The sequence below is a fragment of the Stenella coeruleoalba genome (assembly GCF_951394435.1).
Source record: "Stenella coeruleoalba genome assembly, chromosome: 1".
Classification (NCBI taxonomy): domain Eukaryota; kingdom Metazoa; phylum Chordata; class Mammalia; order Artiodactyla; family Delphinidae; genus Stenella; species Stenella coeruleoalba.
Window position 1 is genome coordinate 183,877,903 of NC_137169.1, and position 22,833 is coordinate 183,900,735.

At 41.8% G+C, this 22,833-nt stretch overlaps 1 protein-coding gene across 1 annotated transcript; it reads right to left on the minus strand.

The window, feature by feature from the left end:
- Positions 1-13,919: 13,919 nt before the first annotated feature.
- Positions 13,920-21,518, minus strand: FASLG (Fas ligand). The gene is made up of 4 exons (XM_079927265.1): positions 20,968-21,518; positions 20,346-20,391; positions 16,059-16,115; positions 13,920-14,838 (listed from the first exon to the last, which is right to left on the minus strand). Exons 1-4 carry the CDS (start codon positions 21,256-21,258, stop codon positions 14,444-14,446), a joined length of 789 nt encoding a protein of 262 aa, XP_079783391.1. The 5' UTR covers positions 21,259-21,518; the 3' UTR covers positions 13,920-14,443.
- Between the last annotated feature and the right edge of the window lie 1,315 nt (positions 21,519-22,833).

The following is a 22,833-nucleotide window of genomic DNA, read 5'->3' on the forward strand; positions in this document are numbered from 1 at the left end:
GGCGAAAGCCAATCACAGAGCGACACATGTTCTTAATCCCTATATAAGCAGACTGCTATAGGATTGCGGGGTCTTCCTTCCATCTTTCTTCAACCAAGCTGTGCTCCAATAAAGTGTGATACGAGAAGAATCTTGCGTGTGGCGGCTCGTTATTCTGCTGGTCGGAAACGGCTCGCCGCACTCTAAGGCTATATTAACTCCCTCCCTCTGTCATAATATAGTCTAAAGAGACTTGGACCATCTGAACACACATTAGTGTATTCTACAGATGGCACCATATTAGTCAGCCAAGATGAGCAAGACATGGCAAGTATCTTGAAGGCCTTGGTAAGATACATGCACTCCAGAGGGTGGGAGATGTATCCCATGAAGATTCAGAGGCCTGTCTCATCACTAAAAACTTGTAGGGGTCTGGCGGCCTGGGGGATAATTTAAACAACTCCTTTACTAGGATCTTCATCTCCCCTTGCCCTTTTATCCTTCCACCACAATTCATGCAGACTTCCAGTCACCTCTGTTCTTTGTTTCATGAATGACACCAAAAGCTATGTATCCAAAACTGAACTCATAACTTTCCCCAGAGACCCTGGCTCCACTCCTGTATTGTATCTCTTGGTGAATGTCTCTACCACCCATCCAACCACCCTATATGCCCCAGCTTTATCTCTCCCTTTACCCCAAATCCAATAAATCACTGAGCCCTAAACATCTCTCAAGTCAGGCTTCTTATCATCTCCTCCACTGTTATTACTCTAATTCAGGCCTTCAGCATCTCTTTCCTGGTCTGACACTGGAGACCAATATTAGAGTGGAAAGAAAACCAATTTTGGAAACCTGTTGGTCTATCGACCTAGGTTTTAATACTCATTTTACCCACTCTCTGCCTATATGAACGTGGACAAGTAAATTAACCTAACACTTAGTTTCTTCATCTATAAAAAGAGGTAATAAATATCCACCTCATAGGTTGGTATGAGGAGAAAAAGAAACTAATTTGTAAATTGCCTGCCATAGAGGTCAGCATATTTTCCTAGAAGGGTACACTTCATAGTGTAAAGCAGTCATATTCCCCCAAAAAATAAATTATAATAAATTTTATGTAATTCCAATCAAAAGTCCAGTAGGATTTGGCAGGGAAGTGGGTGGGGGGAGAGGCATTGGAGGAGTTGATTATAAACTCTATACGAAGAGTGTATATATATATATATATATATATATATATATAAAGTGCCAAAACAAAAGATCATAAAGATGCAGTTATTAAAATACAGTGACTAGTCCAGTAACAGAGAAGAAGATCAAAGGAACAGAAGAGAGAGTTTAAAACTGTTAAAAAATAAAATTCAACTGAGTACATTTGCTTTCTAATTAGCTTTATTCAACAACTCATGAATTGGGCAGCATACCATCTAATAAACAGAAGGATTTTCCAAGAAGCTGTACGAAATGGAAGGCTTTTACAGAAACAGAGCAGTACAAGGAGGTTATTAGCAAACGAAAAGAAAGTTTCAGGCAAGGTTACCTCACTAGTACTGACCAAAAATTTCCAGAAATTCCACTCCTGGGAGAAGTGGAAACTGCAATTAAGTCTTAGTTTGCTGTTCTGGGGACAAGTGGTTCCACCTTGGGCCTATTGATTCTTTTTCCTTCCTTTTTATTTTTTTTTTAACAGAAACAAACCCAAGCATAAAGGGAGCTTTGTCTAAGATTGTGCTGTCCTTTCAAATAAGTGTGAAATTAAAAGATGGTGTTGCTTATGTTATCCACTATCTATTTTGAAAAAGTTGTTTACTACTTATCTCACACTATATAAAAGTAGATTTTTAAATACATTGTGGAGCTAAAGCACAATGAAAGTTTTATATTCTAAGAAAATAGAGAAATATATACCTATAAGCATAGGGTGAGGGAAGTCCAAGTGTGACAAGAGCTATACAGGAAACAATAGATTTGCTTTTAAAAATTAAATGTTTTTGGGCTTCCCTGGTGGTGCAGTGGTTGAGAGTCCGCCTGCCGATGCAGGGGACACGGGTTCGTGCCCCGGTCTGGGAAGATACCACATGCCGCGTAGCGGCTGGGCCCGTGAGTCATGGCCGCTGAGCCTGCGCGTCCGGAGCCTGTGCTCCGCAATGGGAGAGGCCACAACAGTGAGAGGCCCACGTACCACAAAAAAAAAAAAAAAAAAAAAAAAGTTAAATATTTCTGCATGGAAAAAGTTAACAGACAGATGACACAATGGGAAGAGATCTTTGTAATACATGTAACTGACAAAGAGTTACATTCATACCACATAAAGAGCTGCTATAAACCAGTAATAAAAAGACAGCAGCTTAATTTTTAAGAGTAAATTATATGAGGTAATTCACTGAAGAACTACAAATGGCAGTAAATAAAACCAAAAATAAAAGAGTTTCACCTTCAAAAAAAAATATATATATATATATATTTTTTTTTATTTGCGGTACACGGACCTCTCACTGCTGTGGCCTCTCCCGTTGCGGAGCACAGGCTCCGGACGCACAGGCTCAGCAGCCGTGGCTCACGGGCCCAGCCGCTCCGCGGCATGTGGGATCTTCCCGGACCGGGGCACGAACCCATGTACCCTGCCTCGGCAGGCGGACTCTCAACCACGGCGCCACCAGGGAAGCCCCCTTCAAAAATATTTTAATGCAAATTATGGAGACCGTTTTTTGCCTGCTGGTGTTGTAAAAATTTTTACAAATGATCATATAAACAGGGCTTATAGTATAGAGAAAAGGCACTCTCACCTGGTGTGGGTAGGAGTGAAAATCAGTACAATTTTTCACAGAGCAATTTGATAATACTCATTGAAAGTCATAATATATAGCTTATGCCTAGACCTTCCAATTCTATTTTTCTATCCTAGAGAAATACTAGCAGAAATACACAAACATGTATATAAACATAGTCATTATAGCATTTTTTTTTGAAACAGCAAAACTTGGGGAACAAATTAAATGTTCCTTCGTAGAGACATGACTGAAGATGTGCTGATGGTCTATGCGCCCAGCCATTAAAAAGAAAGAGGTAGGTGTGTATGTATGGAGGAAGAGATATTCATATTGTTCTATTCAATCATTTTCTCAACACACTTTTATTGAGTGCCAGAAGAAAAGCAGACATGGATCTAATTGGAAAAATACACAAAGGAAAAAATGTCTAGGAAATCATTACAATAGGTGCTGTAAAGGAAACAGAGTAGAAAATAGTAGGTGTAGTCCTTGATTCATCTCTTTTCCATGCACCCAACACCCAATCAACAGACCTGAAAATTCCACTACCAAAAGTAATAGATCAAAATTTTCCACTTCTCTCCAATTCTCCTTCTACTATGCTTTTCAGTGGCTTCCACTAGAACTAACAATAAAATTTAAAGCCCTCACTGCAGTTTAGAAAGCCGTATGTGATCTGAGTCTCTATTAATCTCTCTAGCATTATCTCTTGCTGTCCCCAGACTCCAGCCCTGTGGTCTTTCATGCTATTCCTGCTACATGCCAAGCTCATTCCTATTTTAGAGCCATTGCTTTTGATGCTGGTTTTCAACAAGCAGGGAGGAAGGAGCCACCACAGAGGGAAGTCTGGAAATGTCTGGGGGCTATATTTGGTGGTGTGAAAGGATTTCAATCTAAAATGGAACTGGAGGGTATGCAATGAAGAACCTCACCTATGCGCCCTCAAAGGAATGGAACTTAAGAACCGAGAGACTGATTTCCTCTAAATGCCTGGTTTATGGAAGACTGAGTCTTGTCTCCTGACCAGTGAACATCTGCCGAGAATCTCTCTCCATCCTCAAGCCAAAAAACGTATTGCTTGGACTCTGCCTGAACTTCCTCCTCTTTGCACTGCTTGCTCATAAATACAGCCCACCCCAAACCCTCGTCAGACTTGCCTGTAACTTACTACAGCACGTGTTTCCTGAATAGCAATTCCTCCACTATTCTCAAATAAACCCGATTTCTGGTAACTTGAGCTTGCCTCAGTTTACCTCTTTATTTAGGTTGACAGTCGTCACAGTGACTAGTGGACCTACTGGCATTTAAGCTCTTAAGAAAGCTCAGCATATTGCTAGGTGCATTATGGTTTCCAAATACCATAAGCAAGCCATAAAAAGTTGTTGTCGGGGCTTCCCTGGTGGCGCAGTGGTTGAGAGTCCACCTGCTGATGCAGGGGACACGGGTTTGTGCCCCGGTCCGGGAAGATCCCACATGCCGCGGAATGGTTGGGCCCGTGAGCCATGGCCGCTGAGCCTGCGCGTCCGGAGCCTGTGCTCCGCAACGGGAGAGGCCACAGCAGTGAGAGGCCCGCGTACCGCAAAAAAAAAAAAAAGTTGTTGCCTCTGCTTGCAATGCCTTTAGCTTAATCTCTGCATTCCTGGCTCTTGTTACTTTAAATGGTACCTCCTCAGAAAGGCCTTCCCTCTGATGTAGTTTTCTAGGCTCTCTTTACCTTATCACCTTATTTTAATTCTCTACATGGTGCTTATCTGATAATTTATGTATTTATTTGTTTGCTTGTCTGTTTATTTTCTCCACCACCCACACCCCCAATTAGGATGTAAGTTTAAAAGAAGCAAGGAACTTGTCTGTCGTGTTCACCACTCTATCCCCTAAACAATGCTTGGCACCTAGTAGGTGCTTAATAAATGTTTGTTGAATGAATGAAGGGTATGGGTATTATAATGGGGTAGTATGACTTTGCTTTAGGTAAGAGTCCTTGGATCGTAAAAGCTTGGTCTTGAATCCTGGCTCTGTTACCCTGTGACTTTGGGAAAGTGACTTAACCTCTCTGAAACTAAATCAGTTTTTGGTCACTTTCAAAATGGACTTGTGGAGCTGTTGTGGGGATTAGTAAACATAAATGTTGGGTGCTTTGCATAATCCTCACAAAAAGGAGTCAATAAATTATAACTACTATGGCTATTTATATACTTCATGGTTTGGCTTAGGGCAAGAATAAGTCCTGTGACAAGCACCCCATTATTTTTAAATAAAAAGTTGGGTATTCTTACCCAAGATGGGCATCCACCTTGTGAGCCATAAGGTATGACAGTGTGGACTTGGCTGTAGAGCAGAAAAAAACATATTCATCTCCTCATCAAATGTTTTTCCAGCTACCTGGCCACTGACTGTACTCCCGCTTCCTTCCCAGAGCAGAGCAGTCTTTCCGTGTTCTTCTGGAAAGTAGGAAAGAGCCAATTTGCCATCCTAAAGGAAGTATCAACCACCTCAGCCCCTGCCTGGTGTTCTTCTCTTTGCCACCCTCCCAGACCCCTGCAGAAGCCTCCGGAATTTCTTAGAAGCCAGAACACAACCCACCAAATGATGCAAAGAGGATGCTGAGGTTTGAGCTGTCTTCCCTTGTAGCTCACACTTTAGAGTTCGTTTAACACCTTCGTGTCTCTTTCTCACCATCTGAGCCAAGGCTGTTTTCTCTTCTCAATGAAGACACGGGGTGAGGAGAAAAAGATGCATTGCATGTTATAGGAATCCCCAGTTTCTTCAAGCTGCAGTCTTTAATCTGTTACGAAGGTCTAGAATCTTAGTTCATTTACTTAAGGCCAGAGACCTTTGTAGCTTCCTGAATCTTCCACCTGCCTTCTCTTCCAATCAGGAACAACTTATAGAAACTTCCCTTCCAGAAAATGTGTACCAAGTTCCCTTCCACAGACTGGAAGTAGTGCAGGCGTGCTGCTGCTAGGGTGGGGTGTGTGAGAAAACTAAGACCTAAACCAAGTGAAACTAGAAGATCCTTTGCCCAGAGAAACTTTTGAGACACCAGTGATGCCTCTCCAACTCTCCAGTCTCCTTTGCAAAGGTTCCTGTCTTGCCTACGGTGTCTTACATGTGCGGACACTTTCAGAATTCGATAACGTCAAGGGTGCTTCTTACTAGCTCACAGTCTTTGAAGTGGTTCACCCACAGAAAGCCAGGGCTACGACAGAAGAACCAAGAGGTTCTATCCCTTCTGTGATGAGCAGCCAGAGAAGGTGGATTTCCTTAGTGGCTCACATCTCTTGAGGCAACCCTGAGTTAAGCAGAGGGTTTTAGCTATAGATAAGGATAGCAAAGAGCTTAAAGTGTTATATCTCACCAGTCAAAAGTGTACACATCACTCTATTTCATTGTATTTCAGGATTTAAAAAATAGGCATCAAGATGGATCACACTAGGCTGTGAACATAGTGAGCACAGACTATATTCGATATATTCAAATAACTTTTATAGAGAACCTGACACATGCCAACTGCTTTTATGTGTATTATGTCATATATTTTTTAAAAACAATAAAAGCAAGAGGCATGTGAGAAAATGTTTCAAAGGCTATGAAAACGTAAGATATTATTTCATTTTTATACCTCAGAATGAGATTTACCTACATGTTGTTCCTCATTCGTAGTTTTATGTGTGATGGGATTCATACAAAATATAGTAGGACTATGAATAATCGATTTTGTAAGGATTTTTTTCACAGTGACTTTATCAAGAAAGTTGCTGAGGGATATGACAATTCCACTGACTAACCGTCAGGAGCGATTTTCCAAGTCACAAAGTAGCCTCACTCCATTTGCCGTTAACAACATTCCAAAAAAATCATAGGAAAAGGAATTGGCATCCTTATTTTACAGAGGAGACAACTGAATCTCAAGATATTCATGTCACTTACTTAAGGGCCCACATACAGCTAGTTGAGCGGCAGAGGCTGAACTCAACCCAGACTTTCTGACCCGAAGCTCAATCTCTTTCATTCTCACCTTATTAATACCAGGATGCTATTTGCTGGTAGAGGGACAATAAGGGCAATTCAGATGGAACACAGTAGAGAGAAGAAACAAAAGAAGAATCTAAGAGAAAGTCTCAACACTGAAAATCTGTGACCTCTATCTATAGAATTACATCAATATATATATATATGTTATATATAATATAACAATAAATATAATGCAGAGTATTGGTAATAGGCAAAGTGAGACTCACACTGAAATGCCAGGAGCTAAGGAAACACTGCAAATTAATGGGATGAGGCTCATTTTGAGCACCATTATATAAGATACAGTTCTAAGAAGTCTCTTTGCATGTGGAAAGAACATAAGACATACGGTTAGACAACTAGAGTTAAGTCCCATCCACCATTTCTTAGCCACATCACCTTGAGCAAGGCTCACAACTTTTCAGTGTTTCAGTTGTTTTTTTGTGTAAAATGAGGATAACAACCTACCTTACAGGGTTTAGTGAAAATTAAACAAGATAAGGTACATGAGAGAGCTTGACAAGCCATAAAATTCTATAGGCGTATTAAGCAGCAAAGACTTATGACAAACGTGTAGAGGATTTCAATTAAATCTAAGAAAGCACTATCTACAATGTGATATAGGCCAGTACAGAAATGGGTTCCCTCACAGTTCAGGGAGCCCTCTCTTCCGAACATTTTCAAATAGAGAATATGTTGGAAATGGGTTCCACTTGTTGGAAATATGGCAAAGAGGACTTCTACCTTAGAAGAGAGGTTGCCTTACATTATTTCTAAGATTACTTATAACCCAAGATCTGTGATGAGTAATTTTTGGCAATGGGGGCAGTCTCAGGTTTATATATGGCAATCTTAATACACACAGTTTCCTTCCTTCTTAAGGCTGGTATAGAGAACTTCTATCCATGAGAAGAACTCAAGCAGAACTCTAAGGCTGGTTGGTCTCTGTGCCTTTGGCTATTAGTGAAGAGTTGGCCCTTGTTGGTACAAACCCAAGGATGTGCAGCAAGAAACAAGCGTTTTCTTCCTCTGTCACAGACTGTGCAGAGAAGTGTAAGAAGACTTCATGTAACATGAAGTCTTACATGACAGCAGCAAAACTATAATACAGTAAACGGCACCACCAGCCCCCCAATTGCTCAGACCCAAAATGAGAGAATCATCATTTCTCTCATGTCCCACATCCAATCCATCAGCAAATCCGTTTAACTCTAACATCAAAATGACTCTCAATACCCTGGTTCAAGCCATTGCCATCTCTCATCTGGAGTGCTGAAGCAGCCTTCTACTGGTCTCCCAACTCAGAGACTGTTCTCCATAAACTAGAGTGTTCCTTTTAAATTGTAAATGAGGTCACATCACTCTCTGTTCTCTGTTCCCAGCCCTCTAACAACTTTCTATGACACTTAGAAGGAAATCCACACTCCTTTCCGAAGCTTCCAAGGCCCTACATCATCTGGCCTCTGGCTACCTTTCCAACCAGTTTATATCAAGCTCATTCCACTCTAACCATATACCAAACATACCAACCACATCTTTGCATTTTCATTTCTCTACTTGATATGCTCTAAGTGGTGTGCCCTCACCACTTATCAAATAATCCCCTCCTTCTTTACCACTCTCTACCACCTTACCTTGCTTAAATTTTCTTCATTAACACTTACTACCATATGACTAATTAGGTATTTATTTGCTTCTTTTTTGTTGTCTATTTACCATCTCTCCATTAAAATATAACTCCATATGAGGCTTTATTTTTCATTGTATTCACAGTGCCTAGGGTAGTTTCTGGTATATGGTAGATATTAAATAAACCGTTTTTGAATGAATGAGCTTATGCTTCCTTTCAAGTACTAGGGTTTTGGGTGACACACTTATGGAGATAATTGTGGCAAATTTGGGGGATGATAGTGATGTCTAACACTCAATTTTAGGTATAACTTACACTGTGTGTGTAGTGTAATCTCTATCCATTACCCCCAAACCATCAATAAAATTTGTCTACACCCAGCAAGTTGCGGTAGTAGTGCCTTGAGGGAAATACAGGTATTCCACAATGGGAGTACCTTAGAGAACATCCACTGCCAGAAACCAGGTGAGAGCCAGGAAACCCATTATCATGTGGACTGCCCAAAGAACGGAAGTATTTCCTGAAAATTTCAGAAAACTTAGAGAGAAGACAACTTTCAACAGAATGTGATTGAGGTTCATGTCGTTTTACTGAGAAGGAGAAAAAAGGGTGGCTCTGTAGAGCTGAGGGAACCTCCAAACGAGAGAGGAGAGACATGTGCATTGCACTTTTCTCTAAAGATGTATCAGTCAGAATGGTGAATAAATGTCTCCCAGCAAAGGGAAAGCTTTAGCAAAAGGAAGAAAGTCATCACTGAGGTGATGCTTTTCTACCCTCTGGGTGAATTGTAAGGAGCAAAAGATACCCACTTAGCTGTCTATATTTCCAAGGCTGGTTGGCTTCTAGATGAATCCCAAAGATTCCTGGCTACTCTCAATAGTTATATTATTTCTGAATAAGGTCCATTTTTGAGTCTGAAAACCCTAAGGAATTGGCTTTAATTTGGCTCTCCTAGGATCACCTCATTCTCCCTCTGGATGATCCAAAACCCGGGGAAAGAAACACACACACACACACACACACACACACACAGAAAAAATTTATCTCTACTGACATCACAACTTAACCAAACTCCTATGAAAAAATGTTATTTAACATGTGTAATTTAACATGTAATTTAACAGCACACTTTCTTAGATAAGGATCAGGGAATGTCTACGGCTTAACCTCCTTAAGGAAATCTTATAGTCTGGCTTTGAGGAACCAGGCTTCTCCCCACAGTTCAACCTCTTCCAATGATCTGTTGTTTCAAATTAGTCATTCTCACAGTGATGATTCCAGTAAAGCTTTTTTTCTGTTAAGCTGTGGTAAGTCAAAACCTACTTCAGAGAATACAAAGTCACCACTCTGGGGGGCGGTGGGGGCTAAGAAAAAAACATGCTTTTCTGTGTTTTCAGTTGTTTAAAAAGAAAGAAAACCTCAAACTACTAAACCAGAAGTGACCTTTTTTTTTTTTAAGTGGTCTACTTTGGGTTTAGCATTTCATAAAGGAACAATGATTGACTCTACTTTTGATGAGCACATTCAAAAGGTTTTGGGGTTTTGACATTCCTTGTGTTCCCTCTTAAAGAAAAATAACTCAAGGAACTGTTAATATCTCTTCCCTGAAACCAGTACTTAAAGCATAGTAAGCTACAACCCTGTGTTCAGAAAATCCTGAAGGCATCCTAGCAGAGCTCAGAGTTAGACAGATAAAAGTACCAGTAGTACCACAACTAGCTAGTGGTATCAGTCATCACAGGATGCCCAGCACCGTTCCTACTCCTCTTTGCTCTAATACCATTATCTAGGAGGGCCCACTGACCCAAAAAAATGGTCCCGCAAACTTCCTGTGACCATTAGAACTGGTGTACTTGGATGGATGGAGTCATATGAAGAAGAAATGGATGAGGAGAATTTCATCGTGAGGCTTGGGAATACAGACCGTCGGCCAAAAGAAGGGTGACTACCTCTCTGACTTTCTCCATGAAGTACCTGGTCAGAAACCTGACCACATAGAGCAGATTAATCAACAGAAGAGTTTCAAAGAGAGCAGGTGACACATTCCAACCTGGACTTTTAGTTTTGTTCATTAATTTATTCAACAAACATGTATTGTGTATCTTCTAAACGACAGTTTCAGCTTTAATTACCTAGAATTTTTCCTCAACAGTCTCCCAAAAGCTCCTGGTAATGCTAACGACCAAATAGCTCTTTCTTTTTTTCTAATTCTATGAGTTAGGGCGCACTATATTTTTTCATCTGTAGCCTCAAACCCCCATTGAATAATCTAGTCAAAGCTGGATAAACAAGCACACACGTCCTTGAGGCAACACAATTATAGATTCACTACTCTGACAAACATACCCATTGAAAGACTTTTGCCTTATACTGAAAGTTATTTAGTCAACAAATATTTATTGAGCACCTAATATGTGCCAGGCACTGGGTTAGGTAGTGTGAATACAGTGGTAAACAAGGCAGAAAAGGTCTTGCTTTTGGAGTTTTTTTTCTAGCAGAAAAAAAAACCCAGATATTTTTAAGTGGTTAAATAAATAACAGGCAGATTCCTGGCTTTAAAAATGGAGCCCATGTGTGTGGAGAAAACCTTCTCAGATGTTTCTCTCTATGGGGAAAATGAGAAATGCAGCCATTTTTGGAGGAAGAAGAAGGCTAAAGAAAGGTTTGGGTTTTTTTTTTTTTTTTTTTGGTTTAGTTTGGTTTGGTTTATCTTTCAGTGACAGGGGATACTTGAATATATGTACATGCCGGTGGAAGTTATTTCATAGAGCTAGTTTGAAGATTTAGAAGAAAGAAGAAAATTTTTAAACAGGTAAAATAAGGAAGAGGAAATTAGTGCACACAGAAGGTCCTCTTCCTCCACTGTATCAGATGGAAGAAAGAGATCATTCAGATACAAGTGGGTTTGTGTTTTGGTGGTAAAAGTGAGGTTCCATGGTGGGAGGAGGGGAGGAAGTTGGTTTATAAAAGGAAAAGACATGATGTAGTTGTCTCAAACAGTGAAAAAAACATGCTTACCAGGGAACTGGAGGAAAAGTGCTGGGCTGTGTTGAATGCCTATTTGAAATCTGTGATCACTAATGTAAAGCAGTGGTTCTCAGTCAGGAGTGATTTTGTCTCCCCACCTTCAGCCCGGGGACATTTGGCAATGTTTGGTGACATTTCTGGTTATCACACATGGGGGCAAGGGCATGCTACTGGCATCTAGTCAGTAGAGGGCAGGGTTACTGCTAAACATACAACAATGCACGGGCAGGACAGCCCTCACAACAAAGATTTGTCCAGCTCATAACGTCAATAGAACCGAGGCTAGAAAACCCTGATGTAAAGTGATGTCATATTTATGTATAGATCATCTCGGAAAAGCTACAGAAGGAGACAGTGATCCTCCTTGTGGGCAGAGATGGAGCCACAGGACAGGATGAGAAAAGGGCTTATTTTCATCCTATATCTTTGTGTACCTTTTAAAATTTGTGCTATGTACATGTATTACCTATTCAAATCTATCAAAAGACAGAAATAATTCACTGATAAATAATTGATTTGGCCTTCCTTGGTGGTGCAGTGGTTGAGGGTCCGCCTGGCAATGCAGGGGACACGGGTTTGAGCCCTGGTCCGGGAAGATCCCACATGCCATGGAGCAACTAAGCCCGTGCGCCACAACTACTGAGCCTGTGCTCTAGAGCCCGCGAACCACAACTACTGAGCCCGTGTGCCGCAACTACTGAAGCCCGCGCGCCTAGAGCTCGTGCTCCGCAACAAGAGAAGCCACCGCAATGAGAAGCCCGCACACCGCAACGAAGAGTAGCCCCTGCTCACCACAACTAGAGAAAGCCCGCGCGCAGCAACGAAGACCAAACGCAGCCAAAAATAAATAATTTATTTTAAAAAATTGATTGGATGATTTAAGTAGATGATAGATAAAAATAAAAATAGTCAATCGGTTTGTGTCATTTTTCTGCAGCAACATCCGGCTGCTAGGATGCCAGCATAAAGAGAATGGGATTTTTACAAGAGGAAAACAGGGACGGTAACAGAGTATTTTGGAATTCAGGGTCTTTCCAAGGTTCTGATTGTAACGACAGATCGTGGAACCTAAGCTGGATAGAGAAAAGAGTGAAGATAGAGAAGGAGCTGATGGATATATAAGAAAATGATAGCATTTATTAAGTAGATGTCACAACACAGTAAAATATATATACATATTTTTAGGAGAGAAAATGTTGGACCAACTGAGTTGGAAAAAGGACATGATGTTGTGAAAATAAGGTGTCTGAAATCAAATTCCAGAGATGTTGTTATTTTTAATGATGAAAAAGTCTAGGGAGAAGTCATGGTAATGAGCATTTGGAGAAAATAGGAAAAGGTTATTGTGAGACCAAGGTGAGAAGGCAAGAAACCAGGTGTTTGAATGGATCCCTCAGAGCAGTGGCTTCTTCTAGAGAATGAAGTTCCTCCCATAGAGTGGCTTATTAATAATGGCAGACACTATTGTTTGACATTCTATGATGTGTTAGATACTATAAGTCCAAATCAGCCCCTTTTTGTCCAAAAAAGTCAAGTGATCTGCCCAGTGATTGCATAGTTAATAAGTAGAGGAACAAAGATTCAAATTCAGGCTTTTTAGTCCAAAGTCTGTGCCTTTTCCACTATGCCACATCTCTGCCCCCAGGAAAAGACAAATTGTCATCAGATCTATGGGAAGTTGGGTGAGCTTAACACTGGCAATAATATTGGCAATGGAAACTCTGGATAGTGGTAGATGGAGGGGAAAGAGAATATAGCGAGGAGAGGAGAGCCTGTCAAAGATGCAAAGATTTGCCTCACAGCTCTTCTCACCCTAGTAAATTCTTCTTAAAGTGGGCTTAAGTCATAATGAATGAGGAGGCCATGGAAGAAAGAAATAATAAGGAAAAACTCCAGATCTTAGTGATTTCCAAAAAGGACACTCATAATGTTTATCTGTATTTTAACATAGTTTTTGTTACATGTATTCTGTTCATTAAAAATGCACAAAATAGGGCTTCCCTGGTGGCGCAGTGGTTGAGAGTCCGCCTGCCAATGCAGGGGACACGGGTTCATGCCCCGGTCCGGGAAGATCCCACGTGCCGCAGAGCGGCTGGGCCCGTGAGCCATGGCTGCTGAGCCTGCACGTCCGGAGCCTGTGCTCCGCAACAGGAGAGGCCACAACAGTGAGAGGCCTGCGTACTGCAAAAAGAAAAAAAAAAAACCCACAAAATATATATAAATATTAGTTATATTATGGGGAAACAGCTTTAATAACTGACAATCAAAGAGTTTTGAGGACTATTAGAGTTGGTTGCCCAAAAAGCATTCAAAATCTACCACCAAATGCAGCCCATATTTTCCTAACATGTCCTTCCCAATCTCCACGTTCTCTCTACTTACGTAACTCTTCTAGTCACACGCGCGCGCACACACACACACACACCCCTACAATTGCACTGGAAATATACATGCTGTATAGGGAATGGACTGAGTCCTCAAAAGATCTCCCTTGCTTCTCTGTTAGCATCACCTGATGGCTCAGGCTATGCATTTACAAGTAAAGATGCTGCCAGTGGGACACTGGCCTTTTAGTCTCTTTAGCTTATCATGTAAGCCTAGTCCTCTTTTCCCACCCCTTATACATTCATGTTGCATCCATATACATGAAAGACAGCCTCCCCTGAGGTAGACAGTAGACCCACCCCAAGAGGTGAGTTAAAACGTGCCATTTTCAGTGTACCAAAGTGTGCTAGGCCACCTAAGATGAGTGTAGAACACCCTGGTAGCTGCTTTTCCCTGTCTCTGCAGCTTCACATGGCAGCCCAGAGTTTCGTGTTCATGTCCTCCTCCTGTCTGGCTCGTGGACCTTAGGTGAGATGAGGAGCTGTAGAACTGCTGGACCCTGTGGTCTCAAGATCCTCTTGGTTCATGTCTTCTCTCTTGACCTCAAGTGGACTTAAGAAGACCCTCATTCAAGACAACATTCTCAGTGCCTATAACAAGAAACCATAATGGAGAGAATCCCAAAGTGCTTTTCTTAGAGCTTATATAAGCCAAAAAATGTCTTAGATTCCTCAAAATTGACCAGAGAGGGCTCAGATACATTGACATATAAATGGTCAGCATTGGTGAGATTGAACACAGCCCCCAGGTAGCTGCTGCGGGCCCACATCTGGCCAGTAGTGCAGTAGTCCATCATCTTCCCCTCCATGAGCACCAGGTCCTGGGGGTACCTAAAATTCCTCGTGTAAACCTTGTGGTTCAGGGGCTGCTTGTTGCAGGACTGACCCCGGAAGTACACTTTGGAATACACAAAATACAGCCCAGTTTCATTGATCACAAGGCTGCCCTTCTTATACTTCACCCCAGAGACCAGGGCAATTCCATAAGTGTCTTCCCATTCCAGAGGGATGGATCTTGAGTTGGGCTTGCCTGAAACCAAACCAGAGAGGAGCTTTCAGCCAGGAATGCTCATGTATCAACAAACCAAGCTTCCAAGGCAAAATTGCGGACCATGCCTTGAGCAAATGCTTTTTACCCCAAATGACATAGCCCATATTGAGCCAGGTGACGGATCAGGCCTGACCTGTTACTGAATTTCTTCACACCTTTATCAAATTGACGTCTTCAATTTTATCATCCACACAACTGCGACAATAGCATATACCCCTAATCAACTGCAGTGAGAAATGATTGGGATGATTTTAGCTCTCTGGAACAAAGGTTCAGAACTAGTACCAAAACTACTAGGGTTTGAGGTCCCTTCATGAGGTGAAAAATCAAATCCAAGGAACTTTGAAGTTCTAAAGTTGGGAAGGACCTTAGGGATCATCTAGTCCAATCTTTACCTGCACTAAGGATTCTTCAGTGTGGGCGAAAATCCCCTTTCATTTGTATCCCCACAGCATTATGTACATTCTTAAGCAGAGAATGCTGGAATTATTGCTTGTGCACATGTCTTTCCCTGTTAGATTGTAAGCTCCTTGAAGGCAGGAGCCGTGTGTGGTTCATCTCCATGTCCCCCAGGCTTGGCACACAGCATGTGTTCCAAGAAATGTCTGTTTATCTAAATTGGATCATTTTACAGTCTCTGCTGAAATAATTTCAGGGACAGCAGCATACCACTTTCCATGATACTTATCCACTTTTCAGATATTTGTGGACTTTACACTGGGAATGCCCATACCACCTTGCTATCAAATCATTTCACTCCACTACACGACCACTAGTGCCAGGACTGGGCCTCGCCTCTCCTTTTTCTACTCATGGAGAAAGCAGAGTAAAGCTCTTACAGAAAACCAGGGAAACACGTACTAAAATAATTCATCATTCCCCATCTCCCCAGCTCTCACCGCTTGGATCTGTGCCCCAAATTCCCTAAGGGTCATTGGAGTGAGTGAAAAGAGTGAGCTCCTTATGGGCAAGGATCACGTCATAAGCAGCTCCATTTCTCCAGTTTAGAACAGGGCCTTGCCCAGAGTAGGGGCTCAATGTGTGTGTGAGGTTGACCTGACTAGAAAGATGTAACTCCTCTTGGGTTTCAAATACTGTCACTGGAACGTATCAACTACTGCAGAGCACAGTCGTGGAGACCAACCAGCTCTTCTGCTTTCTGCCAAAGGCTTTCCCAAGCCCATCTTCCAGATACAGACCTGTTAAATGAGCTGCCTTTCTCAGCTCCGTTTTCTCAGAGGATGGATTGGGGTGACCTGTTTCATAGAGAGATGAAAGATATACGTAAAAAATGACATAACAACTATTCTTTCTGTGGGACTCTAAGCAGAGCATTTAAATAAAAGAAGTTTTATAAGCATAAATGGCAACAGTCTAACATAGCCAACTCATTCAGGTCCAAATTGTAGGAATTACAACAGCCTGTATTTCAGAAACAGAGAGGTAAAAAGGAACTAAATTAAAATAGACACATGCATAAATTATAATGCTACAATAAAATAATAGAAAGCTTAGTTTATAAAGATGTGCCATATAAGCTATTGCATTTATAACTGGCCACAACTCTTTGAGGTAGAGATTACTGTCCCATCTTATAGACGGCAAAACGAGCTTAAAAGTTGGGTGACTTGTATACGTATAACTGAATCACTTTGCTGTACACCTGAAACTAACACAACGTTGTTAATCAACTATACTCCAATATAAAATAAAAAGTTATTTCCTGATAAAAAAAATAACAAGTTGGGTGACTTATCCAAGAAGACCTGTTTACTCAGTGTCAGAGTGGGACTGACACTCAGGTCTCCTGAGTCCAGATCCAAGGCTCTTTCCTCTCTGGCTCAGCTGCCCTTAGGACTCTGCAGGACAAAGCCTGAAGACTGCTGATCTCCAGGCCACTAGGTCTTCCCCAATGGCATTCTACAATCTGCCCCAAATAAATTATCCTAAGATCTCAAACACCTTGAATGCTCCTCATTGAACGTGTAATTATGTACAAGTGTCCCCAACCATGTGATCTCTGCCTATCTGTCCAGCCTTATCTTGCTTACTCACCCACGCTAGACATAGCTGTACAACAGTTCTGAACACACCCAGCTTCCCTGCCTCTGTGCCTTTGCCCATGCTGTTCCTTCTGCCTGGGATGCCCTCCCAAACAGATCTCTGTGCTAAATTCCTATCAACCCTGCACATACCATCTAAAATACCTCTTTTCTTGCAAAACATTCCCAAGCCTTTCTAATCAAATATGCTTGTTTCCGCCTTTGAAACCTAGAAGCACTCTGTCGTCACCTCTCTTGTCAGTTTTGACTCCCCTTTTTCTGTGGTAACTGTATAATTCATCTTACTCCCCAAATAAATGGCAAATTCCTTACTATATGTTTAATCCACCAGAGTAATTAGCTCGGTTTCTACCCCAAGGCATGTGATCAGTACATGTTTGCTAAATTAAATGGAAAGATTTAAAATACACAACAGTTCTCAAAACAGGTACTAGTTCTCTGACTTTAGATATTTCAGTGGAATAGCTCTACCACTTAACTAATGAATTTAGCTAAGATGTTCAAGAAAGTTTCATAGAAAGGCACTCATCCACATCAGGCTCTTCATGATTAGCCTGTAAAACTCTATATGGCCTGAGAGTGCTCCAATCAGCTGAGGATATGATGTAAGCAATTATTACCTCTGTAGCCACCCAAGACCACCCACCATGAATGAGGTGAGGTGTTAGTGAACAGGAAAGGCAAAACTGAGTCTCTTCTATATTCCTACACCACAAACCATCTGTGCAGCTAATCTGGCATTCAGCCATGAACTGACAGGAAATGGAACAGAGAATCACATGTGGTATATCCCTCGCAGTGTTATTCTCATAGAAGGTACTCAATAAAAATATCTGCTGGATAAATGATGGAATAAATAAAGGAGAAATATATCCTATATTTTGGTGATGACTGTAGCCTGCTCCAGGGTCTCTGCACATGCCATTCTCAGTGCTGGAATGATGTTCCCAGCCTCCTACCCACCCATACACATACACACATCCACATTAACAACACCTCCTTAGAGGGGACTTTGCAGACCACTCAATCTTAGGTCACACTTAGTACAACTTAAAAGTTTGTTGTCTGTTTGCTTGCTTTTGTTTATCTTCTCTATCATGCTAAGAGCTCCATGAGGGCAAGCCACTTGTCTCTCATTCTGTCATCACCCACTACCCAACACCCAGCCTGGCACACAGGAAATACTCCAAGAACATTTGTGAATGAATAAAAGATTTAATGAGTTAACTGTGGAAAAATGAAAGTGAACCAAATAAGAAAGTTTAAATAACCTACAATAGAACCTTCCAGAGAAAAATCACAGTTAACCTGTTGGAGTATAAATCCTTCTAGATGTTTACTAAGGATATAAAAATATGCATATGTCAATATTAAACTAAACACACTGCTTTATAACTTGTCTTTTATCCAACAATATAGAATGCACAATCTCTATGGCATTAAATGTCCTTCTAACATATAGCTTTTAGTTGCTGCGTATTATGATCTCATCTGAATACACTGTCATGTATTTAACTAATTTCCTATTAAGAAGCATTTAACTTTCTTCTGACTGGTTTATTATAAATAGCCTTATAAGGAAGTGATGAACATCCTTATTATAAATTTTCAGGCACATTTTGATTATTTTCTTAAATAATAAAGCCTTAGTGATGAGATCACAAGGTAAATTAACAGTTTTAATCCTGTGATATTTTTTTCCCAACTACTCTTTAGAAAGGTGTAGCAATTTACATGCCCACTGACTCTCAACTGTTGAAGCAGACCCTTTTCTCTCACATTTTTGCCAACCTGGGGTTTTGTGTTTTTTTTTAAACTTCACTAATTTGATGGATAAACCTGGGTATCCCCCTTTTTAAATTTGCATCTCTTAGCTCATTAGTAAAGTTGCTAATTTGATTTCTGTGTGATAACTCACCAATTTCTGGTCCATCTGGGTTGATCTAGGAAAGATACTTGATACTTGTTTAGTGGGACAAGTGGACCTGACTTATCTGTTCACTTGACTTTTAATTACTAAAATGACTCCAGAAAGTGGGTGAAAGATGAGTAATTAGGTACCCATTTTGCCAGCCACGTTCCACTGACTTTCAAATCTATCTTATTTTAGAAATCCTCCAGAGGCTTTATTTTTCTAACAAATGTTTTTACTCTGCTTGGGTACATCTGGAATTTCTAACTCTTTAGGGGCTCAGACCCAGAACTGGAAACCAGAGGATCCTAAGGATGGCTCCTACAAGAGCCTACCTGCTAGGGCAATAGGGTGACTTGGGTCTCTCAGGCATATCCTAAGAAACTGGAACAGCCTCCCCTTACTGGGTAGCCAGTGCTGTCTTCTGTTTTCTTCCCAATTTCTAAGGATGAGATTTAACTATTGTCTTTGCAGAGGCATCTTGCTTGTCATCTTTATTCTCATTCCATGGCCATCAGAAAAAGACAGGAGTTTCCCTGTGTCATGAGGCACCAGAGCATGTACTGGGAAGCACTATAAGTGACAAGGCATTAGAAGCCTATGTTCCTTCACACCAGTAGTGTTGGGCACATCACCTAATCTATCTGGTGTTTTGTTTCTCTTCTGAAAAATGAGATGACTGGACCAGATGTTCTCTAAGCTCCCTTCCAACTCTTACCAAATCTAAAGTTCAGTGACTCTTAGTTTAATGAGTTGCAGTATTCTAAATCTATCTGTCCACAGTTTCCAAAACTATGTCCTGAAACTTTAGAAGGTCAACGTTCAACATTTTCATCTTCTTCCTGTCCTGGATCTCATACACAGGTTTTTCCTTTATTATCGAAGGTAGCTCACGATTGCCTCTGTGAGTGAAGTGGGACTACCCTTTGAATAATGGCAAAAGTCTTCCTCCAAGCTTTCCAGTGGCTGCAAAAGAACCATCCTAATGGGGATGATTGGTTGCCCACTTTTTAAAAGCTTAAATATATCCTATGGAAAAATTTTAAATAAGGTCTGACTCTTAACTAATCTCTTATAGAGATTAAATAGGAGAGCACGGGTCTTTCCCAGCAGCAGCTTTCTCTGCCTTTACCTCCCCTTCTCTCCCGAGAAGTTATAGCCACAGCCCTGTGCATGGGAACCAGGAGGCCTGAGGAAGCGGACAGGCCTGGAGCCAACTGCTAAGGGGCAAAGGTCCAGGGTTTTATATGTGTGTTGCTTTTTCCAAATTCAAGCAGAAATTATTTTTACTTTTGTGTGATACTCAGCTACACTAATTTTGAACAATTAAACTCACTTCATATTTTAGGGCAGCTCAAAGAACCAAAATGACCAGATTCAGAATTGGTTAGGATTCCTCTTTCATAGTATACATATGCCCAGGAATGAGATGGAATTCAAGGCATTCCCCCAACATGGTTCAGCGCTAAGGACTATCTTTCTAACTCATGTACACGCATGAAAGGACTCACCTATTTGCTTCTCCAAAGACGATTCTGTATGCCTTTGGCTGGTGGACTGGTGAAACAAAAAGAGAAAAGGTATATAATAAATATGAAGTTCTTTAAGCAAAGGAGGCAGAATTGTCAAATAAACTAAGCACTGGAAAGGGAATCTAAACACCTTAGAACCTCTGCTAACTCAGACTCCGGCCAAGTTGTGCCTCTCCATGCCTCAGTTTTGTGATTTGGAATAGTTCCAATATTTTTAAGTATTTTCAAGGAAATTTAGTTTGTCCATTTGAACAAATTCACTTGTAAGCAAGATTCCAAGTTCCTTTTCTTTCTTGAATCACTGAGTATAAGGTAGGTAGCAGCCAACTGAGAAAAGAAGAACTCTAGTTACCAGTCGTAATTTGGCTCTGATCCTTCCCAACATAGATAATATTCCTTCCACTCATTTGAGCCCCCATTTCTCTGCATATAGAACAGATGGCTAGAGCGATTCATTTCTGAGACAGGAAAAAAGGATTGTGAAGTACTTTGCAAGCAAGACTGTGGTCCATATAGATCACTGTCACCTTCCTCCCTCCACTACAGCAGGGCTGTCTCACACCCATGCCTTCGGGGCACAGCAATCCACAGGGCAGCTTACCTCTCTGAGTTCGGCCAGTTCCTTCTGCAGGTGGAAGAGCTGAAATAGTCCCAGTCCCAATCCAACCAGGGCCACCAGAACCATGAAAAACATCACAAGGAGACACAGGCCTGTGTTGTGGCCCCTCCTCTTCTTCAGAGGTGGTGGTAGTGGCGGTGGCCTCCTTTGCCCGGGCCTTCCTGGCGCAGAGGACGGACAGGGGAAGACTGACCCTGGAGAAGCCCAGGGAGAGCTGGCACTGCTGTCCACCCAGAAAATCTGGGGGTACGGGTAATTCAAGGGCTGCTGCATGGCAGCCAATGCCTCGGGCCAGCCCCCAGCCAAGGGTTTTTCTCCTTCTCAATCCTGGGGAGTCCCGGGTGTCAAGGACGGGACTCCTGTTTCTGACTGCTCGAGAGAAAGAAGCCGGCTCTCTCTTTATAGAGTTCCCAGAACCCAGGGAAACACCTCTCTTTTGTTCTTTCTTTCCCCCTTTCTGCTTCTCAAAGAGACACCCACTTGCTTTGCATCTGAAGCTGAGAAGCCTCAAGAAGCTCAGAGCAAACCCGGGGCAGTTTCCGCCCACAATCTACTGATAAAAGCTTTCAAAACCCCAATTGCTGCTGCCTTGCTGCCTGAGAGGCTGGTAGGGCGGGCTCGTCTCCTCAGGCCCTGCGAGAGCAGGTAGCAGCAGCACAGCCCTGTTGACTTCGGCCATTGCCCGGCTATGGGGAGAGTGGCCAGTGGGGCTCACTCAGGCACTGAGGGGCGAGAGCACGGAGTCGTGGCCAGAGAAGCCGCTTCTATGTCTCACCTTTTGCAGGAGGGAATCGTCCCCCTGCTGCCAGCCCTTCCCCACACCCAAATACTATTCACCCCGACATAGCAAAGCAACATAATTCACAGGTTACAAACCTGCTCCACCCACTTTGTAGAGGTCAGATCAGAGGCTACAAACCCATCACCCATATGCCTCACGGAGCCCACAGACCTGCTTTGCTTATGCCTCACAAGTGTTCTTTCTACTGATTGTCCCCTTTAAAAATGTGAGTATTCCATATATTTTTAAATTTATATTATCTTTATATTATGTTTTGAACCGCTAGACTATTGGACCGTCTGGAGACCCTCTCTGCACAACCAACCAGCTGGGCAGCAGCTGCTCTTGGGGATGGGACACAGATGTTCCAGGCTGCCCAGCCTGCACACCCTCCACTATATTTCTCACGCATCTCACTGTGTGCAACGGCTTTCCTGGTCCCTGTAGGCCTTTCTGTTTGCCATATCTGTTATGGTCGTCAGATGGCGCCCAGTTAAATTTGGATCTCAAATAATAACTAGTTTTTAGGATAAGTACGTCTTAAACATTGCATGGAATATAGTAAAAATTACTCCATTTTTATCTGAAGTTCAAATTTAACTGGTTATCCTAATTTTTTTTTTTTAACTAAAGATGGGACTCTACCTAAACTTATTTCACATTTTCTCTGGCTTCAAATACCATTTACAGTAATTTTCAAGTGCTCAGCTCCACATAAATCATATAAACCTCTCATAAATCCCTATTTTCCATTTTATTAAAGGGTTCTGCCTTTGAAGTTTCATCAGTTGTTATATCATGTTTTGGCATTTCTATGACTATCATTCTGGCTCTCCACCTGAACCAAACCAACACCAAACTTATTTCCCTGCCCCATTCTGCCCACCCCCGTTCCCAATACAACCCGTTTCACCTGAGGTCACTCTTTATGGTGACAAATTCCACTCCACCTCTTCCCCTCCTCCAGCATTGCACTAGTCACGCAGGACTGTCGATTTTACCTGAGCCGTGTTTGTCACATGAGCACGCTCCCTCCCTACTGTCATTGCCTGAGGTCAGACTTTTAT

Bases quoted from the DNA above. Each gene is read 5' to 3' on its own strand.
- FASLG (XM_079927265.1), bottom strand. From the start codon at position 21,258: ATGCAGCAGCCCTTGAATTACCCGTACCCCCAGATTTTCTGGGTGGAC. The intron at 20,392-20,967 runs GTAAGCTGCCCT...TTGTTTCACCAG, and splicing joins AACTGGCCGAACTCAGAGAG to TCCACCAGCCAAAGGCATAC. The intron at 16,116-20,345 runs GTGAGTCCTTTC...TCTATGAAACAG, and splicing joins GTCTTTGGAGAAGCAAATAG to GTCACCCCAATCCATCCTCT.